Source organism: Talpa europaea (assembly GCF_964194135.1).
Source record: "Talpa europaea genome assembly, chromosome: 1".
In the NCBI taxonomy this organism is placed as follows: domain Eukaryota; kingdom Metazoa; phylum Chordata; class Mammalia; order Eulipotyphla; family Talpidae; genus Talpa; species Talpa europaea.
In genome coordinates, this window is record NC_140073.1 from 2,333,092 (window position 1) to 2,355,258 (window position 22,167).

At 62.6% G+C, this 22,167-nt stretch overlaps 1 protein-coding gene across 1 annotated transcript; it reads left to right on the forward strand.

Moving 5' to 3' along the window:
- Nucleotides 1-1,435: 1,435 nt before the first annotated feature.
- On the forward strand, nt 1,436-20,260 carry CPT1A (carnitine palmitoyltransferase 1A; the record flags this gene model as incomplete). The annotated part of the gene is made up of 18 exons (XM_084245015.1): nt 1,436-1,576; nt 2,992-3,131; nt 5,961-6,132; nt 6,800-6,901; nt 8,600-8,737; nt 9,635-9,712; nt 10,504-10,611; nt 11,229-11,316; nt 13,011-13,206; nt 14,147-14,335; nt 14,979-15,084; nt 17,053-17,169; nt 17,427-17,591; nt 18,121-18,255; nt 18,841-18,993; nt 19,265-19,378; nt 19,553-19,645; nt 20,174-20,260. The coding sequence occupies 18 exons, from the start codon at nt 1,436-1,438 to the stop codon at nt 20,258-20,260; spliced, it is 2,322 nt and encodes a 773-aa protein (XP_084101141.1).
- Between the last annotated feature and the right edge of the window lie 1,907 nt (nt 20,261-22,167).

Genomic DNA, 22,167 nt, shown 5'->3' on the forward strand with positions numbered 1-22,167 from the left:
CAGGTGCTGACACTCCCTGCTCCCCAGGCCCCTCCCCCCACTTCCCCATCAAATGTGGCAGGTGCTCGCCCTGCTCCTGTGCAGGCCCCAGCCTGCCCCTCCCCAACGGGCCCCAGGCTGGGATTGAAGCTGTCACCTGTCCCTCGTGCTCCCTCCCAGGGACTGGGCTTCTGACTGGGCCTGCCCCATGCCCAGGCCCGAGCAGTCTTTAGAGCTGAAGCCTTCAGAGCAGAGAGGGTGACAGTGGCAGGTCCCCTGCTGAAAGCCCTGGCGTGCGTCCCCCGCCCCCGGCTCACACGCAGCTGCCCACCCTGACCCCAGCGCCCAGCCCTGACCCCAGCCGTCCTGCCCTTGACCTTCAGTCCTTGCCCAGCTCTGCCTTTGAGCCTCCTCCTGGGCTCCCACGTCACCTGGGAGGCCCCTCTGTCACCTGCTTTCCTTTCTGTGTCCCCTTCTGACTGTGGCGCCCGCTCCTGAGGCTGACACCCCGGGGTCAGCCAGCAAGTGTGTGCTGAATGAACTGACGGGTGAGGGTTGGGTGCTTGGTTCCGTGAGCTCAAGTCAAGGCCAGTTTGACTTTCCGTCGTGTCTGTGAAACCTTGTCCCCCGTTGACGTGGGCCTGGGGCTGGCGCTCAGTAGGCTCACAGGGGAGAAAACAAGAAAAGCAGCTGTGGGAACAACAAACACAGGCTTTTGGTCCCTCTGGTAGCTTCCTTTTGATGGTGCAGGCCCTGGGGCACACAGGGTGGAAGGGCTGGGGCATCCCTCACCCAGGGAAGGCGGAGGGAGGGAGCCCGGGAGAGATGGCAGCACTGGCCGAGGGGCTGCCGGTTGGGGTGAGAGGCCCAGCCCCTGCGCTCCTGCCAGGGGCCATGTCTAGTCCGGCTTCAGGTGCAGGGCCAAGCGGGGACCCCGTGCCCCGTATCCATTGTGCCTTCTCCCGGGGCTGGTGAGGGATGGGCCCGTGGGCCGGTGGTTTCCTGCGTCAGCGGGCGTGGGTGGGCGCTGGTGAGCCCTGGCTCTGCTGGGATGGTCAGGGACGTTTGGGGGTTCTGTGGCGCTGGGGCCTGAGCCTGGAGGCCTGGGACTGGGTGAAGTCCCAGGGCCTGGGAGGTGGGCGCTGGGGTGCTTTCAGAGGCCTGGGGTCTGGAGCTCGGGCTGGGTTTGAGCGTCTCCACAGACCTGGAGCCTGGAGCCCAGCGGGTGGGAACCCCAGGGGCCCGGCGTCTGCCAGTCACCCCTGGACTCCCTGCAGTGGCTGTGGTCAGCTGGGCCATGGGGGAGGGGCGACAGGGGCCTCAGAATTGACTCTTGATGCAAAACATCGCTGAACGGGGTGGGAGGGTGAAGAGGTCCGAGCAGACGGGGCTCCCTTGGGGCCTCCTAAGGCGCCCTCGCCGCTTCACCCCTTCTCTTTCCAGAAGCTTGGGCAAGATGGCAGAAGCTCACCAGGCCGTGGCCTTCCAGTTCACCGTCACCCCAGATGGCATCGACCTGCGCCTGAGCCACGAGGCCCTGAAACAGATCTATCTGTCTGGGCTTCACTCCTGGAAAAAGAAGTTCATCAGATTCAAGGTTTCAGATGTTTGTCCAGACCCGCGCGGCACTCACTTTCCTCCGGGGTTCTGGCGCCCCCCGGCCCCCGGCCTCGGCGCGGGACAAGCTGGCTCACCGGGCTCTGGGCGTTCTGAGGCGGGGGCCGGGGGCCCCTGGAGAACAGGGGGAAGTAGGGGTCCACAGAAGCAGCCTGGAGCCGGCACCCCCTTGACACCCCCGGGAAGAGGATTGCTTCCCACTCTGCAGCCGTGAATCTGACCGGTTTCTTGATAAAACAGCCCAAGGTTGAAAAGTTGGCCCCTAAATTCAGGTCCACTTAGTCTCCCAGGTTCTCTCGAATCCGGGTAGCTGGAAGAGTGGACATTTACTCGCGCTTTCTAATCTTGTTTCTAAATTGTTTTGTTTTTTCAAAAGAGAGTGGGTGGGGTGGGAGGCCAGGGCGCCAGCTCCCCGCGGGCCGCCTGGCGCTGCACCTGCCAGAGGAGGCCTTTGGGAAGCCCAGGAGCGGAGAGTGGTGGGCACGCCCCTGGGAGCCAGCCTGCCTGGACGGCTGCCTCTGGTCTGTCCCAGGGCCCGGGGTTCCAGAAACAGTGGGGCCACATCTCCTGCCTTTCCCCCGGGGCGTCCGCAGCAAGGTGGAAGAGGGCACCATCTTCAGGGGAAGCGCGACTGGCCACCTGGCCTGGCCTGGCCTGGCGGAGGGCTGGCCCCTTCTCGCCCCCCCGCTGCCCCCTCCCCCCGGTGTCTGGGGAGATAGGGGCTGGGTGCCCAGGGTGGCCATCGGGCCCACCAGGGGTCATGTCACTCATGGATCTTAAAGGTCATGCTGTCCAGCCAGGAGGCGAGGCTGGCGGGTAAACAGGGCAGGGTCCGCCTGGCTGACCAAGAGCTTCCCTTCCGGGCTGTCAGCCCCAGGGGAGGACAGGGAGCCAGAGAGACACTTCATCTGCCGTCCTCTGTTTTATCCATCTGCTGTAGCATTTTTTACTCCCTAGAATATCCCTCTTTTTAAGCCCTTCTCCTGCATCTTTGGGGTGTCTGCCCATTAGGGTCGACTGCTCGGGCCTGGTCACCACAGCTGTGGGTATCTTGCCAGCCGTGTTTCACGTGCCCCCCTTGTCTGCTACCTTCTGGAGGTTTTCCTTGACTGGAGTGTTTTCCAGTAAATCCTAGATGCGGAGTGAGGTCTCCTGCCAATACTGTGGGGTTCACTGGGGTCTTGATCCAGGGACAGTGGGAGGATGGTGTTGGGGTGGGGTCTCCCAGTGATGGTGGGAGTCTGGGCGTTACACACAGTCCTGGGGTCACTCAGAGGCCGATCAGAGGAGGACACTGGCCCAGACTCGGGAGGACAAGGCACCGGAGGTGGGGGCAGGTAGCCACCGGGGACGGCGTGTGTCCTGGGGTGTCACTCACGGCCCATCTGCTTGCAGAATGGCATCATCACCGGCGTGTACCCGGCCAGCCCCTCCAGCTGGCTCATCGTGGTGGTGGGTGTGATGTCAACCATGTACGCCAAGATCGACCCCTCGCTGGGGATCATCGCAAGAATCAGCCGGACGCTCGACACCACGTGAGTAGCCCTTCCAGACTGCAGGTGGGCTGGGAGTCGCCCCTTTTGGTTCTGTCGGCTTTTTTAGCAAATATAATGGCTCTTCCTCTCCTGGTTCCTTTGAAGCTTTGCCGTGTGTCTGCTCCCTTCTGGTGTTCGGTGCCCGGGGCCTGTGGTCCTGCCACCTGGTCTCCAAGACCCGGGGCCAGAAGGGCAGCCAAGGCTGGGGCCCCGGGAAGGCCTGGCCGGCAGGGGTCAGGGGTGTGGGTCCTGCTCTGGAGTCTGGCGCAGAGGAAGCTCCAGGGGTGCTCTGGGGAGTCCTTGGTCCCTTGACTTCGTGTGGGTGACTTAGAACCCCAGGGGCAGGCACCTCAACACTCTGCTGGGGCTTCAGACTTTCCAGGAGCTTAGAAACAGGTTCTTGATCTTCTACCAGACATTTGGCCAGGAGGCACCTGTGTGCATAAACACAGGCTGGCTATTTAAAGGGCCAGGGCCTCTGCTTTTCTTGAAAGGTGCTTAGCTCAGGCTCCCCCGAGACTGGGGCACAGGCCACTGCTGTGCCAACCCCGGGCTGGCCACTCTGACCCACCCGCCCCCGCCTGGCCACACCGAAGTCTGCTGCTCATGAACGGTGGGCGGGGAGGGACACTAGAAACCCGTCTTGAGGCTTTGTCCCATGACGGGCGCTGCTTTCCGAGGTTGCAGAAGTGGACAACCAGCCAGCCACACTCACCAGCAGCTGCAGAAGCAGTGGCCAGGGGATGGGGTGGGGTGCTGTGAGGGTCAGGTGCCGCCCAGGGGCCTCTGCACGATCCCCCCCATCTTTTTAGTCCTTGAGGGGCTGCAGGCCCACACCCTGCAGACAGCTGCTCCCTCACTTCCTGGGCTGTGCTGTTGCCAGCTCCTGGTCAAACCATTGTAGGTTGTTTTTTTTTTGTTGTTGTTGTTTTTACAGATTTGTTTTACTTATTTATGCACACAAGAGCTGGGGTGCAGGCCAGGGTTGCGTGGATGAGAGGATTCACCAGAGACAGAGTGGGGAGCAGAACAGGCAGACTGACTGAAGTACACTGCCGAGGGGAGCAGCGGGCGAGTCAGGAGAGGTCTGCCGCGCCCTGTGGGTTGCTCCCTGGCTGGGGATTGAACTTGTGCTGCAGTGGCTGCGGACAGCTTCATATCGAGACTGAACCCCTGGGCCACCAGGGAGGCCCCCGTTGTGGGTTTAGCACAGGCTTTTAATTTGCTCTCAAGCTGGGCTGTCTCCTAAGCTGGATTACGTTTAGAGGGGCTGGCTATTTAAAGCCCGTTATAATCTGGGTGTTGATACGATTTGTTTCTTTGTCCTTCTAAACCAAAGGCAGTAAACTGGGCCATCCCTGGCCCAAATTTAGAAAGAGCAGTTTAAGGGCCAGTGTCTCCCAGGCTCATGGAATGTTCTGGAACCGTCCTCCGGACAGGGCATCAAACATCCCCTGGCTACTGCTTCTGCAGCTGCTGGTGAGCATGGCTGGCTGGTTGTCCGCTTCTGCAGCCTCGGAAGAAACAGTTCTTAAAAGAAAGATTTTTAGCTAATGCTTTTTTTTTTTTTTTAAGATAACTATGTACATCTGTGTTACAAATCCTGAGTGTCCCTGAATTAAGTCTGTCTCTTCCTTTAGTCACGTAGCACTTAGAGATGCAGAACACAGGCCCTGTGCAAGACAGACTCTCGGACCCTAACTCCAAGTTTGCTTGGGGATGGAGACTCCCAGGAAGGAGCTCCAGAGGTCACGCCTCCCCGAAGCAAGACACGGCGGGTTCTAGAAAGACACACATTTGGCACCAGACCTCCGTACTTTGAAGATATATATATTTTTTAAAGATTTTATTTATTTTGTGTATAACTGTGGTGCAGGCCAGAGGTGCAGGGGATGAGAGGATGCACCAGAGACAGAGCGGGGAACAGAACAGGCAGATCCACTGAAATCCACTGCCGAGGGGAGCAGCGGGCAGCCAGGAGAGGTCTGCTGCGCCGTGTGGGTCAGCCTGGCCGGGGATCGAACTCAGGCCGTGGCGGTGATCGTGCTGAGACTCAACCCCTGGCCACTGGGGAGGCCCCTTCATAATATTTTTACCGAGTCACTGAAGTTTGATAAAATGTGAAATTGGTGGCTTCCAAACGCTGGGGATCCTTTCAGGCTTATTGGTGGTTCTATTTGAGGCACGTTTAGTTTTTATTTTATGAGTGTGTAGCTGTTTTCCCAGTGACGGGAACCGAAAGCAAAGCCGGCGCCGGCTCGTGCCCACTCTCCTTTGCCTAAGAGAACCGCGCCCCTTAGCTGGTGAAGACTTTTCCTCTCTGGGGGTTTATGTCACGTGAGAGTTTGCACGTCCGCTCCTTCATGACTGGTATTCCTGCTTAGATCAGACACAAGTTTTTGGGGGGCTGTGATTCTGGTTTTGGAAGGGAAACAAAACTAAACTACCCACAACCCCCCCAGCCCTCCCATCTATGTGAAGTCACCCAGAGTCCCTCTGTCTGGCTGTCCTGGCATCGTCCCAGGTTCTTTCCATTTTCGCAACCAGGAGCACGGGCGGCGCCACGAGGGGGCCCGGGGCCTGGGCTGGACACTGTCGTGGCGTCACTGTCAGCGACCACGACCCTGGAGAAGTTGCGCTTTGTCTCCGCCGGCCCCTGCCGGCCGGGTGTGCTCTGAGGACCCCAGTGCATGGCTGCCCCCCCACCCCAGAAGGGAGGCGCGGGGTCCTCGGAGGGTCGGTTGGCCGTGTGTGGGGTCACAGGCGGCCACTCCGGCCGCAGCCCCCAGCCCACGCTACCGTCTCCAGGCCTCCCCCCTGTCTCCGCAGCGGCTACATGTCCAGCCAGACCAAGAACGTGGTCAGCGGCGTGCTCTTCGGCACGGGCCTGTGGGTGGCCCTCATCGTGACCATGCGCTACTCCCTGAAGGTGCTGCTGTCCTACCACGGCTGGATGTTCGCCGAACACGGCAAGATGAGCCGCGCCACCAGGGTCTGGATGGTAACGCACAGCCCGGGCAGCTGGCGGGGCTCTTGGGCGAGGGGCGGCCGAGGCGGGTGAGCTGTCCTGCCTCCAGGCACCATGGGGTGCCTGCCGAGATGAGGGCGCACCCTGAAACCCCCACCGTGAATGTCACGAAGGTACCAAAGGCTCCTTTTGTGCTCGGACCATGGACTCAAGCTGTCCCCGCTTAGCAAATATGGGGGCACAGTGCAGCCCTGTAGCCGCAAGCCCTGGTTGTATGGGAGCCCCCCAGATGGAAGCAGGGGAGCGCTTACTGCAGCAAGCTCGGTCACTCCGGGGCAAGGCCGGTGTGGGGAGGCTAGGCACCCCCACACGCCCCTGTTCACCAGGGTTACCGCCTTGAGCGACCCCCAGACTCCTCCTGGCAGAGGTGGCGGGCGACCTGGGTGCCGTCAGGAGCCCTCCAGGGCGAGGGGTGCTGGCCGGGGTGACGCAGGCAGGGCCTCCAGGCATCCGTCAGGCTTCACCTGCACTCACCTGGCTGCGGCGAGGGGCTGCTTGCTCGGCGGGGCTTGAGTGTCAGACACAGGCCGAGGAGAGGTAAACAGCACGGCGAGTGAGGAAGCAGCAGCAGCGTGCGCCCCGCGCGCTGGCGAGGGTCCTGGGCGGGCTCAGCTGGTAAAATGTGCTTTTCCCCCCAAAGTGTATGGTCAAGGTCTTTTCCGGCCGGAAGCCAATGCTGTACAGCTTCCAGACGTCTCTGCCGCGCCTGCCCGTCCCCGCCGTGAAGGACACCGTGAACAGGGTAGGCTCGTGGGGACCCCACTCACGCAGGCCTCGCGGGGTGGAGGTCACGGGACGGCGCGCTGGCCTGTCTCCCGCTGCCAGCTCTCAACGCGTCCCTGGCAGGCTTGTTGTGTGAGACCTTTTTTTCCTTCAGTGGTATCGGTCGGTCTTAGATTTTGTTTTTAAAGGGCCATATTTTTCATAGACAAACTGCCTGGCAAATACTTTTAAACCATTTTGTTGAGATAGAATTCACATACTGTCCAGTTTATCCATGAGCGCGTCCAGGGGTTCTGGTATATCACAGGGGCACTCTAAGTCGTGGCAAATGTACACCCAACGGAAAAGAGACCATCTTAGCCATTTTTAAGTGAACGATTCTGTGGTGCCAGGTGCGCTCACAATGTCCTGCGGCCACAACTGTCTCGGCCCAACACTGTTCCATCACCCCAAACCCCAGGCCCATAGGCAGCCTCATCACCGCCACCTCCCCATCCCCCTACTCCCAGCCCCCGGCTCCCACCAGCCTCCTGCCTGCCTGTGTGGACTTGTTGATTTTGCTCTTATCTCGAGTCTTCTACCCGTGGAGTCGTGTACGAGGCGGCCTTTTGTTCTGGCTCTTTCAAGTAGCTGTCAGGTTCACCCATATTGTAGCAGCTCTCGGAACATGATTCCTTTTTATCGCTGCGTAGTACTCCACTGTCTGGATGGACCACATCTGACCACCATCTGTTGATGGACATGTGGACATGTGGGTGGGTTGTTTCTCCCTTTTCACTATAGTGAATAGTGCTGCTGGGAACATTCGAGTACATGTTTGGCTTGGGGACCTGTTTTCAGTGCTTTTGGGTTGTGCCTTGGGGCAGAATTGCTAGGTCCTGTGCCATCCGTGTGTGGTGGTCCTCCAGGCTGGCTTCCACCCAGCTCCATGAACCTGCTTACACTCCCAGCAGCATTGTAGGGGGTTCTGTTTTCTTCTTGTCCTGTGGACCCATTTAAAACACCATAAGCAGGAAACTTCTAGGCTTTTGAATCCAGGCTTAGTTATTGTGGCCTTTTCTGCTCCTCTGCACCCAACCCTGGGAAATGACGACAGGAGCCCCACCCCTCATCCTACCCACCTCCCTGCCTCTCCACGTCCCTGCAGGAGGGAGGTGAGACCCCAGCTCCTCTCTGGAATCAGCCCAGACTGGGTGTGCCCAGCTCGGAAGTCCTGTGTCCCACCGTGGTTTGTTCAGAGCACGATTTTCAGTTGAGTGCTCTTCAGAAGGTTTAGTGGCTGGTCCATTTGGGGGTGGGGCCCTACCTTTGAGGCCCTATGTGGAGGGCTCTGCAGTCACGCTGCCCCCAGAGCTGCTTCACGGCAGGCGGCCTGGCGGCTTTGCACATCGCCGGAGAAAGGCAGGGCTGGGCAGCGGTCTTGCTGCCGCAGGTCTGTATGGGTGCTGTGTTGGGCGCCCTCACCTTGGGGCCTCATGAGCCAGAGGCCTCTGGCCACAGGGGGCCCAGCATCCTGACTGCTATCCCGGCGCCAACAAGGCACAGACGCATTTACCTGCTGGTGACCGTTACCCAAGACGGCCTTTAGCCCCCTGTGAGTGGGCAGCGTGACCCGGCAAGCCCCGCGGGAGACGTCGGCATCCTCTCGGGGTGCGCAGTAGCCGGGCCCGGGGAGGACGCTGCGTCCTGACCTGGCTTGTTTCCTCCGCCCGCGCAGTATCTGGAGTCCGTGCAGCCGCTCATGAAGGAAGCCGACTTTAAGCGGATGACAGTTCTCGCGCAGGACTTTGCTGCCAACCTTGGCCCCAAATTACAGTGGTATCTGAAGTTAAAATCCTGGTGGGCGACGAATTACGTGAGTACAGATACAAGCTGTCTCTCTGGTGGCTGTCTTTGTTCCTGATTTTTTGGGATGGCGTTTTTGCAGGGAAACACTCTCCTGTCTGTGGCCAAGCAAACTTGCGGGGCGAGCGGGAGAAAAGGGGAGAGGAGGAAGTGGGTGCAGGTTTTGAGGAGCAGCTCCCGGGAAGGAAGGTGTTAAAGTGACCCAGGCGGGGCTGTGAGGGGTCTGGCAGTGGGTGCGGGGCCGGGTGGGCAGCGGGAGGCAACGCGAGAGGCTGGGGACGCATGTCACGCTCTGGGTTGATCAGGCGCTGGCTACATGATGGGTAAAGTTTGCAAACATTTTCATAGGGACCTACTACGTGCACACTGTCCCGCGCGGATTCATACATCCACACAAAGTGAAAGAAAAATGGTCCCTCCACCCAGATGGATGGGAACAGCCCAAAGCTTGAGGGGTGTGGTCGGGGGAGATTCCTCTAGGGGACACTGGGGGAGTCTTGCTGGGGATGACAACACCCCATCTTAGTGCTGAGGCTCTGAGAGGTTAGGGTGAGGGTTGGGGTCATTGTGTGACATTGGCTTCTTCGGGGAGACTTGGAAGCAGGAAGGGGAGACTCAGTCTGGGTAGAGCTGACTATTAACAAACGTTACAGTCCGACATGTGTCACCTATTTCCATCTGCTGCTTTTTTTTAATCACGCGTAAGCTACAGGCCAGCTACCTCCTGGCTGCGCGTCCTCTTAGAAAGATGCTCTTCCATTCCCCACGCTTTGCCTCCCTGTCTGTCGGGGCTGCCTTTGGGGGGAGCAGCCCCCCAGGGCCAACGGAAGTCGCCCCCTCCCCGGGCCTCGTCCTGCGGGGCAGCCCGTGGCCGCCCTCACCTGGGCTCTTCCGCCTGCACCCACAGGTGAGCGACTGGTGGGAGGAGTACATCTACCTGCGAGGCCGGGGGCCGCTGATGGTGAACAGCAACTACTACGCCATGGTGAGTCGGTGGCCGTGCCGGGGGCCGGCGGCGGTGGGGGCCGCCCCACCTGGGGGCTCAGCCGCGTGGCTCCTCCTGATCCCGCGTCCGCTGTCGAATCCAGTTTTCCTGCCCTTCTTCACGCCTGTTATCCCCTTGCTGTTTCTCCTGAGTCATCATTGGCTTCCGCCCGCTGTGTCTCTCCTTTGCAAGTTTTTCTTTTCAATTCGCTTTCGGCCCGAAAGGTCTTGAACTTAGGTAGAGCTGTTGGCCGGCTGGGCAGAGCCCCCGGCCACTTGCCGGTCAGCCGGTGTCCACCCGCCATGCCGGCCCCGGACACGCCCGTGTCCGTCTCCCACAGACGGGCCCCTTCCTCTGCCATGGTCCCGCTGCCCCAGACCCCTGGCGCCGCCACACCATGGCCCGGCCTCCCTCCCCGTGGAGAGCCGACATCGAGAGCTGGCCGCTGCGCTGCCGCAGAGGCTGATTGGCTTCTGTTGGCCGCGGGCCCCTGGTCCTGCCCGCCTGCTCTGTCTCTGCTTTTCTCCTTATGATTCCGTGAGGATCCTGGTGGGGGCGGGGGGACGTGGCACACCTGTCCTTTTCCGCCATTTGAATGATCGACCTCGAACAGACTGTAGTCTGTAATGGCCCAAGATGACTTGGGGGCGTGTGTTCTTAGAAAGAGCAGAGTAATCCGGATAGAGGCCCGGCGGCCAGGCTCTGTTGTCAGGCAGGGTGGGGGTACCGCCGTGGGGGACGTGTGGGTCGGGGGTCGTCCCCTGAGTGTGGTCCCCTGCGTGTCCCCCCAGGACCTGCTGTACATCACCCCCACGCACATCCAGGCAGCCAGGGCTGGCAACGCCATCCACTCCATCCTGCTGTACAGACGCAAGCTGGACCGGGAGGAGATCAAGCCGGTAGGTGGGCTGGGGGCCGGCAGGCCGGGTCGGCGGGGGCGCTGGTGATGGGCGCGCAGGTGTTTGCAGACCTGGTGTCTTCGGTGGGGGGCCACCCACCCCTGCAGAGGCCCCCTCCTGCCTGTGTCTCCTCTCCCACCCCCAGTCCCCCACGGCCCGTCAGGGGTCCTGGACCTGCCGGTCACTCGGGACTGACCGGCACTTTCCTGAGCTGGCTGTCCAGGGACCGCACAGTGTATGCATTGGCGTCTGCTCCGCTCTAGAGTCCCTCCCTCAGTGTAGCCCGTTGAGGTTCCATTCTCCCGTGCCCCAAATGGACAGGCTTCTGTGGGCGACAGTTCTGGCCCCCTCATTTGCTCAGAGGAAACAGCGTGGTTTGTCTGCCACTCTCGAGCTGCGGGCGTGTCTGTCCCAAGCGCCCTCGTTTCATTGTCACTTTGCACATGAGGTGCCACAGTGGGTGGCCGGAGGGGCCCTGGCCGGCGCCCCATGCCTGGGCAGCCACTACAGCCGCCCTCAGGGGCCCTGCGGATGGGCTGGCACGTCAGCGTGCGGTCCTGCTTCGCTCCTGGCTCCCCGGGGAGCTTTGGTTGGTTTGATGCACGTTTCTATTGCAGATTCTCCTTCTGGGGTCCACAATCCCGCTCTGCTCCGCCCAGTGGGAGCGAATGTTCAACACCTCTCGCATCCCGGGCGAGGAGACGGGTGAGTGGCCCCGGCCCCCCGCGGACCAGCCTCACGGCCCAGGGCGTGGCTGTTCAGGGTCTTTAGCTGGGGGTCCTGGCGGTCCTGGGTGGGCAGGAGAGGCGGTCAGGGAAGGCGCCACCCGGTGCTGGCCAGGCCTGCCGGTGCATCCTCCTCCTCCTCACGGCTCCCTTGGCGCCTGCTTTGGCTCCTGCGGGGCTGCAGGCACACGGCGGAGGTCGGGGCTGGCTCCAGACCGTGGCATGATGCCACAGACACATAGTCAGGCCGTGCGAAGTCTTGGCCTCCCAGTAGCCGGAAGTGTCACCTTCACTTGTGGGGGGCTCTTGCGGCTCCCCGGGGGCAGCACAGGCTGCGTGTGGCGGATATCAAACCACAGGTACCCCCTTGACTCGCTCTGCGCGAGGCGGCCCCAGACCTTCGTGTGTGGAGACGATGTCTTTGGGGTGCAGTAAATCGAGCTGTGCCTCGGGGGCGCTCACGCTGCTTGTGCTTGGGGACCCAAACTCGCCACTCAGCGGCTGAGCTTCCAGAACACAGGGTGGCACTTAGCCTGCCCTGGCCAGGACACCCTTGAAACCGAAGGAAGAGACCAGGGCCCTGCGGGACCCGGCTGGCCAGGGCTTGGCCGTGCTGGGTGTGAGCCTCAAGCAGCCGTGCCGGTGGGGAAGTATGCATGTGCGTGCACACCCCCACACCCACACGCACACACCCTGTCTGGGGCCTTCGGCCAGGCCGGGAGACCAAGCTCCTTGCTGCTCTTGAAGTTCCCGAGCTGAATCAGCTTTCGGGGAGTCTCTCCAGCCGGTGCGGGCAGGCTGGGGGCTGTGTGTGGGGCCCCGGTCCTTGGCTGACCCGGCGGGTAGTGTTCCTGTGGTGAGCTCAGAGGTTGTGCAGATCCCGGCTCTGGTGTGCTCGTGGGGCTGGGGGTAGGGATTTCCACTGAGGGGCATGCGTCTCCCTGGCACCTTCCAGAGTCGGGGCCGGTGCCCCGCGTGTGGGGGGCTGGTGGGAGTTGCCCGGGTGGGTTGAGGAAACGCAGTGTTGGCACCAGTGGCTGCCAAGAAACTAGTGAGGTTGGCTCTGCCCCGAAGTGTGTTCTGAGATGACTTCAGCAAGGCGCCGCGCCTTCTCCGTCAGGCCTTGCCCACCCCCCGGTGCTGCTGCCCGTGCCTTCTCCCTCTGCTGTCGGGTCAACTTCAGGTCGCTGGGGACTGGGTGCTGCCCGAACAGGGGTCACGGTGCGGCAGCTGGTCCCAGCCCAGGCCCGTCTGGACGTGAGCGTGCCTCTTCCCCGTGTCCCCACGGCCGTCCCCCTGCGTGTCTGCGTCCTGCCCCCTGCCCTTGCCAGGACCCATCCTGGGTGAGGCCCCTCCAAACACAGCCACCTCCTGGGTGCTGGGGCCTGCTCGGGTAACGGCTCGGCTCCACCTCGGGCGCAGGGATGCAGGCGGGTTTTAGAGATGGAGCCGATTCCACTCACCTCGACGCCGGCAGGCAGGGCTGGGTTTCTAGAGGCTGTTCCGGCTGCCCAGGTCACTGCCGGCCGCCGCCTGCCAGCCGCTGGCCTCTTCTCTGCGCTGACCTCAGCGTCCACCAGCACTAGCATGCGCGGGCGCTGGGGCTGAGCGGGCACTGCCTCGCGGGGTGGGTGCCGCCTCTGGCTCTGACCTGCGCGCCTCGTGTCCCCACAGACACCATCCAGCACATGAGGGACAGCAAGCACATCGTGGTGTTCCACAGGGGCCGCTACTTCAAGGTCTGGCTCTACCACGACGGCAGGCTGCTGAGGCCCCGCGAGATCGAGCAGCAGATGCAGCGGATCCTGGACGACCCGTCCCAGCCGCAGCCGGGGGAGGCGAAGCTGGCGTCGCTCACCGCCGGGGAGAGGTGTGTGCCTGTGACCCCGGGGTGCCGGGGCAGCCCGGGCTCTGCCTATCCTCTCAGGTCAGGTTTTCCTCTGATGGGCAGCCCCACACCCACCCCGGCTGCCCTCACCGTCTCTGTGTGTGAGGTGTGGACGGCTCCAGGCAGGGACGGGGAGCGGCCAGGGGTCGGGCCTTCTGGGGTCTGCGGGGAGCCGTGTCCAGGGGAGGGACAAAGTGAAGCCATGCTAATGGCGCTTGAGAACCTGCCTCACGTGAACGCCGCGCCTTCCCCGTCTGCAGGAATTACACAGACAGAGCGGGGTTCTCGGCCTCGGCTCTGTGCATTCGCGGGGGATGGTCCTTTGTTTGGGGGCATGCTGTGCCTTATAGGGTGATGAGCCACATCCCTGGTCTCTACCCATGGGGTATAAGTCACAACCCCCCGTGAAACAGCCGAGACTGTCTCAGCCTCCCCCCGCTGAGCGTGCCCCTTGCCCCGCGCCCCTAGGAGAGTGCTGACCTGTGTGTTTGTGGGCTTTTGGCCCCTCAGGCCCCCTTGGGAGATAAAGGGCCGGGACAGCAGGCAGTGACCCCAGCTGGAAGGCCTAGGGGCAGGACCCAGGAGCCACACGAGGAGCCCATCTGGGCGTCTCTCAGGGAGTGGGGGTCATGCCCGTTCCACGTGTCCCCTGGGATTTGGCTGCTGGTGCCCCCACCTGCAGGAGGGGCTGGCAACAGCTCCGCGAGCTGGTCCCCGATGGCTTGGACAGCTCACACTCGGCCAGATGCCCTGGGCGGCCGAGCTGGCAGCCCCTCTGCGTGGTTGGGCTGTTGCCCCGTGCGTGGCCTGGAACGGGACGAGAGTCGAGGCCCTGCCGGCCCACGGCCAGTCGGCAGCTGGAGAACGCAGTGGGGGGCGTCACCGAGTTGTTTCCCTGCCTCTCGCCCCGTCCCCGCCGCAGAGTCCCCTGGGCCAAATGCCGCCAGGCCTATTTCGGACGTGGGAAGAACAAGCAGTCTCTGGATGCCGTGGAGAAAGCCGCCTTCTTCGTGACGCTGGACGAGACCTCGCAGGGCTACAAGAGGGACGACCCCGTCAGGTCCCTGGACAGCTACGCCAAGTCCCTCCTGCACGGCAGGTGTTTCGACAGGTACGCCCTTGCCTCAAGACGGTGTTTGCCCGGACAGGGGAGACGCTCCCGGCGCCTGGGCCTCGGCTGCGACCTCATAGGGCCCTCGCGGGTTCTTCCCCGTGCTTCAGAGCAGAACAGCGTTGAGCGCGGCACGGTACCGGATGCCCCGGTGGTCTCAGGGCATAAGGCGGCAGAAATGCAGGCTTTGCACGTTCTCTTACCCAAGCCCACACGCACACCCCACAGCTGAGGCAGGAAGTCTAAAGCTTCCCTCTCTCTGGGCACAGTGGGACCCGCGGCGGAGCGGCTAGTGAGGGCCCGGGGCCCCTGGTCTCGGAACCAGGCCGGAGAAGCTGGTGGACGAGTCCCACACGGTCGCCACCCGGCTGTCCCCTCCCTCTCCTCTCTCCGTGAGGCCCCATTAGGCTGGGGGTTCGCCAAAGGGGGGGCTCGTGGGCCCTGGGACGTCTGGCTGCGCGCGGCCGCGCGGGGCCTGGTGGGCCGCAACGGCGCCACCTACAGACATGAGGACCCCAAGTCCCCGCTCGCTGTCACGGGTTGGGGCGTAGATGAGCCCACCCAGGTCCAGCAAACACATGGTTTTCATTTGTTTTGTCCTTTCCAAACACGTTGGTTCCATAGACATTATTCTTCCACGCAGGTGGTTCGACAAGTCATTCACCTTTATCGTCTACAAAAACGGCAAGATGGGCCTGAACACGGAGCACTCCTGGGCCGACGCGCCCATCGTGGGGCACCTCTGGGAGGTGAGGCTTGCGGCTGCTGGGCCCCCGGGGAGACCCCCAGACCCAGTCTGACGAGGGTCTGATGACAGACTAAGGATTTCGCCCACCCCCAAGTCACTAGTGTCACAAACCAGCGTTATGCCCATGAAGAGATAATACAGTAAAAAGGCCAAGAACTTGGGGGGCCGTGCCCAAACCAGGGAGCGCCTGTCTGGTTTCTGGTGATGCGGGAGCCCGGAACGGCGTCCAGGGCCGGCTCCTGGGGGCCCGGACATGCAGACGGCAGTGACTGGGGCAGACCCAAAGCTCACTTCACTCGGAATTGAAAAGCAGCCGCTGGCGCTGTTTCCTAGGTTTTCTTATCAACCACATTTCAAGCCACATGGAAGCGACCGATGTAACCCTTGCTTTCTAGCAACTCGCCGCGCCCTTCCTCATGGCATGTAATTCTCACAGTTCCCGGGTCACTTAGAACCGCCAACCCGGGGCTTTAAAAGTCAGCGTGGGTGGCCTGGACGCCCCCCGCCTGTTGTAAACTCATTGCTCTGTGAACACTGGCTATCGAGAAGGGGGTCGCGCTCACCTGTAGGGCGGCCCGGAGGTCACTTACCTGTAGTGCGGGGCAGCCGGCCTGACAGCACCGTCTGGCTTGGCAGGACTTGAAGTGAGGCTGACCGAGCAGCCAGCCGGTCGCGGCTCCACGGCACGTGAGGCTGTTCCTGGAAGGCTGTCATTGTGCTGCTGCTCCGAACAGGGCGGGGGCATAAAGAGGCCTCCAGGCCGCCTACGTCTATGTGGGCAAGCGTCTCGCTGCCCTTCGGAGGCGCCGGCCCGGCTCACCTGCCTGGAATGATGTAATCCCAGTGTTGTAAGCTCGAAGACATCCCATGCGTTAGCTCATTCCTTGTGCTTTGAATGTCTGTGAAGGGAGAGAAAAGAACCCAGTGGGAAAAAAGAGAAGAAAAGAAAGCAAACAAAAAGTTCTAGCGGCCTGGAGTCTCGACATTTCCTCTGAGGAGGCCGATCTGCCGGTGTCTTTCCCACGGCCGCATTCTAGAGGCTGCCCTGCTTGCCCGTGGCCTGTAAGGCTGGGCGTGACCCCACCTGCTCTGAGAGTGTCCCCCTGCCCCAGCCCCGCCCAGAGCTGCCCCAGGCGCCCCCGGCGCACCTCCCTGGATTTCAGGGGACAGTCTCAGGTCAGGTCAGGTCTGGGCAGGCACCTGCTGCTCCTCCTCTGGGGAGGTTTTCTCCCCGGGGCAAGGATGGGAAGGAGGAAGCCGAGCGCTCTGGCCTCCAGACAGCCATGCGGCCTTCACTTTAAAGCATCGGGAAGGCACCCCAGCCGCTTGGGTCCCTAACGCCGATAGAGGCCCATGAGCATTTCAGCTGAAAATGCAGCCAAGACCACATGTGCTGGGGCCCTGGCACGGCGGGAAGAAGCGCCCCAGCTCCTGATGCCGGGGCTTCCCGGGGGGATGTGGGAAGAGCTGTTCTTTGGTAGAGAGGAGAGGATCTGCCTCAGATGGCCGGGAGGACGCAGCGGCGGCCTGTGTCCCAGGCGTGGGAGGAGGAGGGGAGAGGGTGTTGTCCCACACTGGTGTGGCCACTTAGGACTGGGGTGTCTCCCCGCTCCGGCTGAAAGGAGGCCCCCCCCCCATGGACCCGGCTCGGGTTGGCTTCCCAGGGACAGGAGAACCCCCACGCCTGCTCCGGGTCCTGACTCGGGGTGAACTCAGGACAGCGCCAAGGCCCTTGGCCGAGGCCCCTGCCTGGGAGCCGGTCAGAGCCCAGGAGTGCAGCGTGACTTGGCAGCCGTCTTGGCCGCGTCTCTGGCCTGTCCAGGGCCGCCAGGTCCCCTGGGTATCCCCTGGCCCCTGGTGCCGCGGGGCTGCCCGGCGTCCCCACCAAGAGCCGGGACTCACCTCTGCGGCTCCTGCCGCACCGGGAGTAACGGGGTCTCCTCTGACCCCCCATTCTGTTCCCCGACAGTACGTCATGGCCACCGACTGCTTCCAGCTGGGCTACGGGGACGACGGGCACTGCAAGGGTGAGGCCAACCCCAGCATCCCGCCCCCCACCCGGCTGCAGTGGGACATCCCGGAGGAGGTAAGTCCGAGCGCCGGGCAGCGGCGGCCGCCCGGGAGCCCGTTTAGGCTCTCAGGGCCGGATCCGCCCTGTCTCCACCTGTGCGCCTCCCGCTGGGCCGCCCAGGGTGCTCGGGGTGGGGGCTGGGGGTTGCCAGTGACCTTTCCGGAAAGAGCCGAGAAGGACTTGCCCAGCCTCAGCCCCTCCTGCCCTGCAGGCAGCAGGCGGCTCTTTGCATCCGTCCTTGCGCCCACTGAGCGCGCCCCCTCCCCCCCAAGTGTCAGGAGGTGATAGAAACCGCCCTGAGCAGCGCAACCCGGCTGGCGGACGACGTGGACTTCCACTCTTTCCCCTTTGACGTCTTCGGGAAGGGCCGCATCAAGAAGTGCCGCACCAGCCCCGACGCCTTTGTGCAGCTCGCCCTGCAGCTGGCACACTACAAGGTGCGCGGCCGCGGGGCGCCGGGGCTGGGGGTGGGGCGGGGCTGGGGCGCAGCCCGGCTGCCCCGCCTGCAGGGGTGGAGGTGAGGGCTCCTGCCCCTTCGGGCCGGGTTCTCAGAACCCCTCCAGGGCGGGACCGGCTCCCCAAACCCCACATGGAGGAAGAGGCCAGGAGCTGGGGGCACACCGGCTCCCGTCACCTGGCCCAGGGGAGAACGGACCCTTGAGATGAGCTGCAGCACAGAATCTGGTTGGCGCAGAGCTGCAGCCACGAGGCTTCCTGGGCGTGGGGTGGGGGTGGGATCGAGGTCGTGCCATGGCCTCGGCTGTATCTGACAACAGAAACCCGGGTTACCCAGAACCGGGCCCTGGCCCCAGCTCTTTCCAAAGCTCGAGGTGTCTCCACCCGCCTGCTACAATGATGTAGAAGCGTAAAAGCTGGCGACCGGGCATGCGTGTCCTTGTGGCCTGCACGACCCCACGTGTGGCTCTCGTCAGCACTTGCGAGGTGTGGATTGCGCTTCCTCCCCAGGACATGGGCAAGTTCTGCCTCACCTACGAGGCCTCCATGACGCGGCTGTTCCGGGAGGGGCGGACGGAGACCGTGCGCTCCTGTACCACCGAGTCCTGCAACTTCGTCCTGGCCATGGTGGACCCTGCCCAGACGGTAGGTGTCGGCTGCCCTCTGTGCTGACCCAAGGGCTCCCCGCCGTGCTTGTGCTTCCGGCCCAAGCCCGTGTGCCCTTTGCACATTTACAGCACGCTCAGCCTCCTGCCCCAGCCCTGCCGAGGGCACAGAGGTGGGCAGCGGGGCTTGGTGCCCAGCCTCTCGCCCATGACACCCACGTCGGTTGCCGGATGCCGTGAGCTGGCACACGAGTGGGGGGCAAGACAAGGAGCTTGTGCTTGGGGGGGTCACTGGTGCCTGGAGCAAACTCAGGGTGCTGGTGCCAGACGTGGGCTCGGAAAACACTGGTGCCTGCCCCGTGGGTGTCAGCCGAGCAGCAGTCGGGCATGATCCAAGAAAAGTTGATGCTAAAATAGGGATGGGGGTCCAGGTGTGCCCACCTGTGGGAGGCCGGCAGTTCCCCAGCTCACCTGTGCCCTGCGTTCCCGTTAAATCTGGGGGCTAGGGGGACTCCTGGCAGGTCTCCTTGCCACCTTTTCGGCGCCCCTGGGGCCCCTGCAAGGCCTCTCGCCTTTCGTCTAGAAGCTTCTGCACCTGCCCAGACGCCCATCCTCTGCCATTTAGGTGGAGCAGAGGCGCAAGTTGTTCAAGATGGCGTCGGAGAAGCACCAGCTAATGTACCGCCTGGCGATGACCGGCTCTGGCATCGACCGCCACCTCTTCTGCCTCTACGTGGTGTCCAAATATCTCGCTGTCGACTCCCCATTCCTGAAGGAAGTGAGTCCCCCCTTCCTGGAGCAGGCGCACTCGGCCTTGGTGCAGGGCCCGGGGTGTCCTCGTCCTCGCCTCGGATGCCGGCGGCCCCGCTTCAGCCCCCGCACTGCTGGGCCATCGGCTTCCCCGGGACGCGCCCCCAGTGAGGTAGCAGCACGGCGCTGAGCCCAGGTGGCCGCGCCCGACTGTCTGCTGTCAGCAAGGCCCCCCCCTCCTTAGTGGAGCTGCCGCCTCCTGTGGAAGGTGGCTGAGTGCGTCCTGTCCGCCGCGACAGGTCCTGTCTGAGCCATGGCGCCTGTCCACCAGCCAGACCCCACAGCAGCAGGTGGAGCTGTTCGACCTGGAGAGGAACCCGGAGTACGTGTCCTGCGGAGGGGGCTTCGGGCCGGTGAGTGGCCGGGAGTCCGCGTGCACGCGTGGGGGCCACCACCCCTCCCAGGGGTCTGTTGCCAGGGAATCCCTGCCGACTCCTGGCGGGGCTGGCCTTGTCCTGCAAAGAGGGGGCTGTCCCCGGGGAACCCCGCCCCTCCCCAGGGAGGCGCTCAACCGGCCTGTCCTGCAGGTGGCCGACGACGGGTACGGCGTGTCCTACATCATCGTGGGTGAGAATCTCATCAACTTCCACATCTCCTCCAAGTTCTCCTGCGCTGAAACAGTGAGTCCAACTCCGGCCCCGTTCTCTAAAGCCGATTTTCACCCTTTTCCGTCCAAGGGGAGCCGGTCCGTAGCCTCACGGAGGACGGGCTTCCGTGTAGGCGCTTTCCCTTGCTTGAGAGTTTTCAGACAAGTGAATTTCAAGGTCCTCTCCGCCTGGGTGTGGCAGAGACGGTGTCTCCTTGCCGGCATCCTGACCTTGGCACGGCTGGGGGGGGCGTCCGCCCGCTTGACGCCGGCCTCCCTCCGGCCGCGTGCCCATCCCGGCTTACGCTGCCCTTTCCCGTCATGTCACACTCGATGCCAGGCTCCCCGTTGGCAGAGAGACGGGGTCACCTGCCTCCTGTTTCATGGGGTGCACCACGCCCCGGGGCACTAGACCCCCCCCCCCAGTGGCAGACGCGGCCCCATCACCGCCACCGTCCTCTCCCCAGAGTGCACCACTCGGGGGGCCCCAGGTCAGAGCCGGCAGGAAGGGCTGTCAGGCGGGGGCGGCGCGTCGTCACCTCTGTTTGTGTTTGGACGCCAGGACTCGCACCGCTTCGGGAAGCACATCAGAGAAGCCATGATGGACATCATCGCGCTCTTTGACGTCAGCTCCAATTCCAAAAAGTAACCCCGCGCCAGCCGCCGCGAAGGAAAATGAGCTCTCCTGATAAAAACCAAATGAAAAATAGCCGTCGACCCTGGTTGGATTCGGGATGAAAATTGCTCTTTAAAACTCAGAGGTTTTCCTTCTGCCGAGGGGTGGGTGTCTTTGTTTCTCTAGCACGGCGGGCTCGACCCTGGGGGGCGGGGCCTCCCACTTCCAGGCAGGGCCCGACAGCGGGAAGGTTCCATCAAGTGCCCGAAAGTCCTGTGTCAACCTGTATTTATTAAGGGATTAAAATATCGTTGTGCTAATTTAGGTGGTAGCGGGGTTGTGACTTCTCACGCACCGGAAATGAAATGACGGTTCCTTGGTGTCCGCCGAGGGCCTGGGCCCGGGCGGCGGGGCGCGCTCTCGCGGCAGACACCGTGTGCAGAGAAAGGCGTTGTTTAGCTCAGAGATGTTAACAGTCAATAACCGTTAGTAACGCACTAACCCAGGTCCTGCGCTGCGTGGACGGCGGCCCCCGGCCCCCCCAACCCCGTCCTCTCTGGTTGGGCTGCCTGGCTGCCTCCCCCGGGACGCGACTAGCGTACCTCCTCCTGCTCCCTGCACCCCCGTATCTTCAAAACCCAGTGCCTTAACACGTGAGACAGGCCCCAATGTGAGGGAGACCGAGGAGAGGTTCATTCTGTGGCGCCTCGGGGCGAAACTGTGGGTTCTACTGAGTGTGGACCACACCCCGCGGCTGGTTCCCCAGGAGGACCCTGCGCCCGCACCCGCCTTACGCAACACAGGAAAGAATGAGCATGTGGCAGGAATGGGGAGCAAGGGCGGTGATGCGTAAAGGGAGCGTGTGGGGCATGTTGGCCAAGGAATCCAATTCCGCGACCGCCTGGGGTCACTGCTGCCCTTGACTGACCAAGGAGAGCATGACCTTTGTCAGGACAACATTAAGAAAGGGCAGGAGTGACCTTGAGATCGGGAGGGCGGCCCAGTGGCCCAGGAGGGGTGGCCACGCCGATCAGGTCACCCCGGTGGGCGCCGGGGCCGCACAGGCCTCCGCAGATGGGCGTGTGCCTTTATCAAGAGAATCTCATTGACCAAAAAGCAGCCATGCACTGAATCATCTCCAGTATTTAAGCGTAAGGGATCGTGGGGAGAGCGGCCCTGCAGGGTGCACGGCGCTTGCCGCAGACCCCACGCCGCCCTGCTCGTGCCCTATTACCATGGGAAACCCCACCTAAATGGATCAAAGACTTTTTCTCTTAAAAGCGGGAAGAAATGAAAAGAGAAAAAAAATAACCACACCCCCTCCCCGTTTCTCTGTGGTATATAAAGTCGAGCAGGTGGGGTTCCCTCCCCCCCACCCCCGCCAGCTTGGCTTCCCCTGGAAGCCGGCCTCGGCCACCATCAAGCCCGCCCAAGGCCTCCGACCTCGGGGCAGCGTGGCCTGGCCTCCCGCGTGGCCCGGGCTGTCCCGTGGCGGCACTGCAGCCCACGCAGACCTGGGCTTGTTTCAGGTGTTAAATGTTTCAAGCGTCACTTCGTTGCTCATCAGTGCAGTCGTCAATGCAATTTTATATTCTTCAAAGGAAGGGAGACTGGGTTTTTATTGTACGTGCTGGAGGGGCGGCGGGAGGATTGTGTATTTAGTTTGGAACAAGCCACCGTCTCGGGCTCTGGCTGCCTTTGTTCTCGGACTCCACTGCGTGTAAATACGAGGGGCTCCTCGGTGTCTCTCTTCCCAGAAGTGCAGTGTGAATGTTAACATTAATAAAGACATTAATCCCTGTCTACTCCATGCTCGGGTCTGTCTTGCTTTGCTGAGAGAGGTCATGGGTCGGGGACCGTCAAGCACTGGAGACGGGAGAGGCCACAGCTGCAGCCGAGGCCTTGGGTCAGGTGAAGCAGGGCCCGTGCTCTCGGGGTCC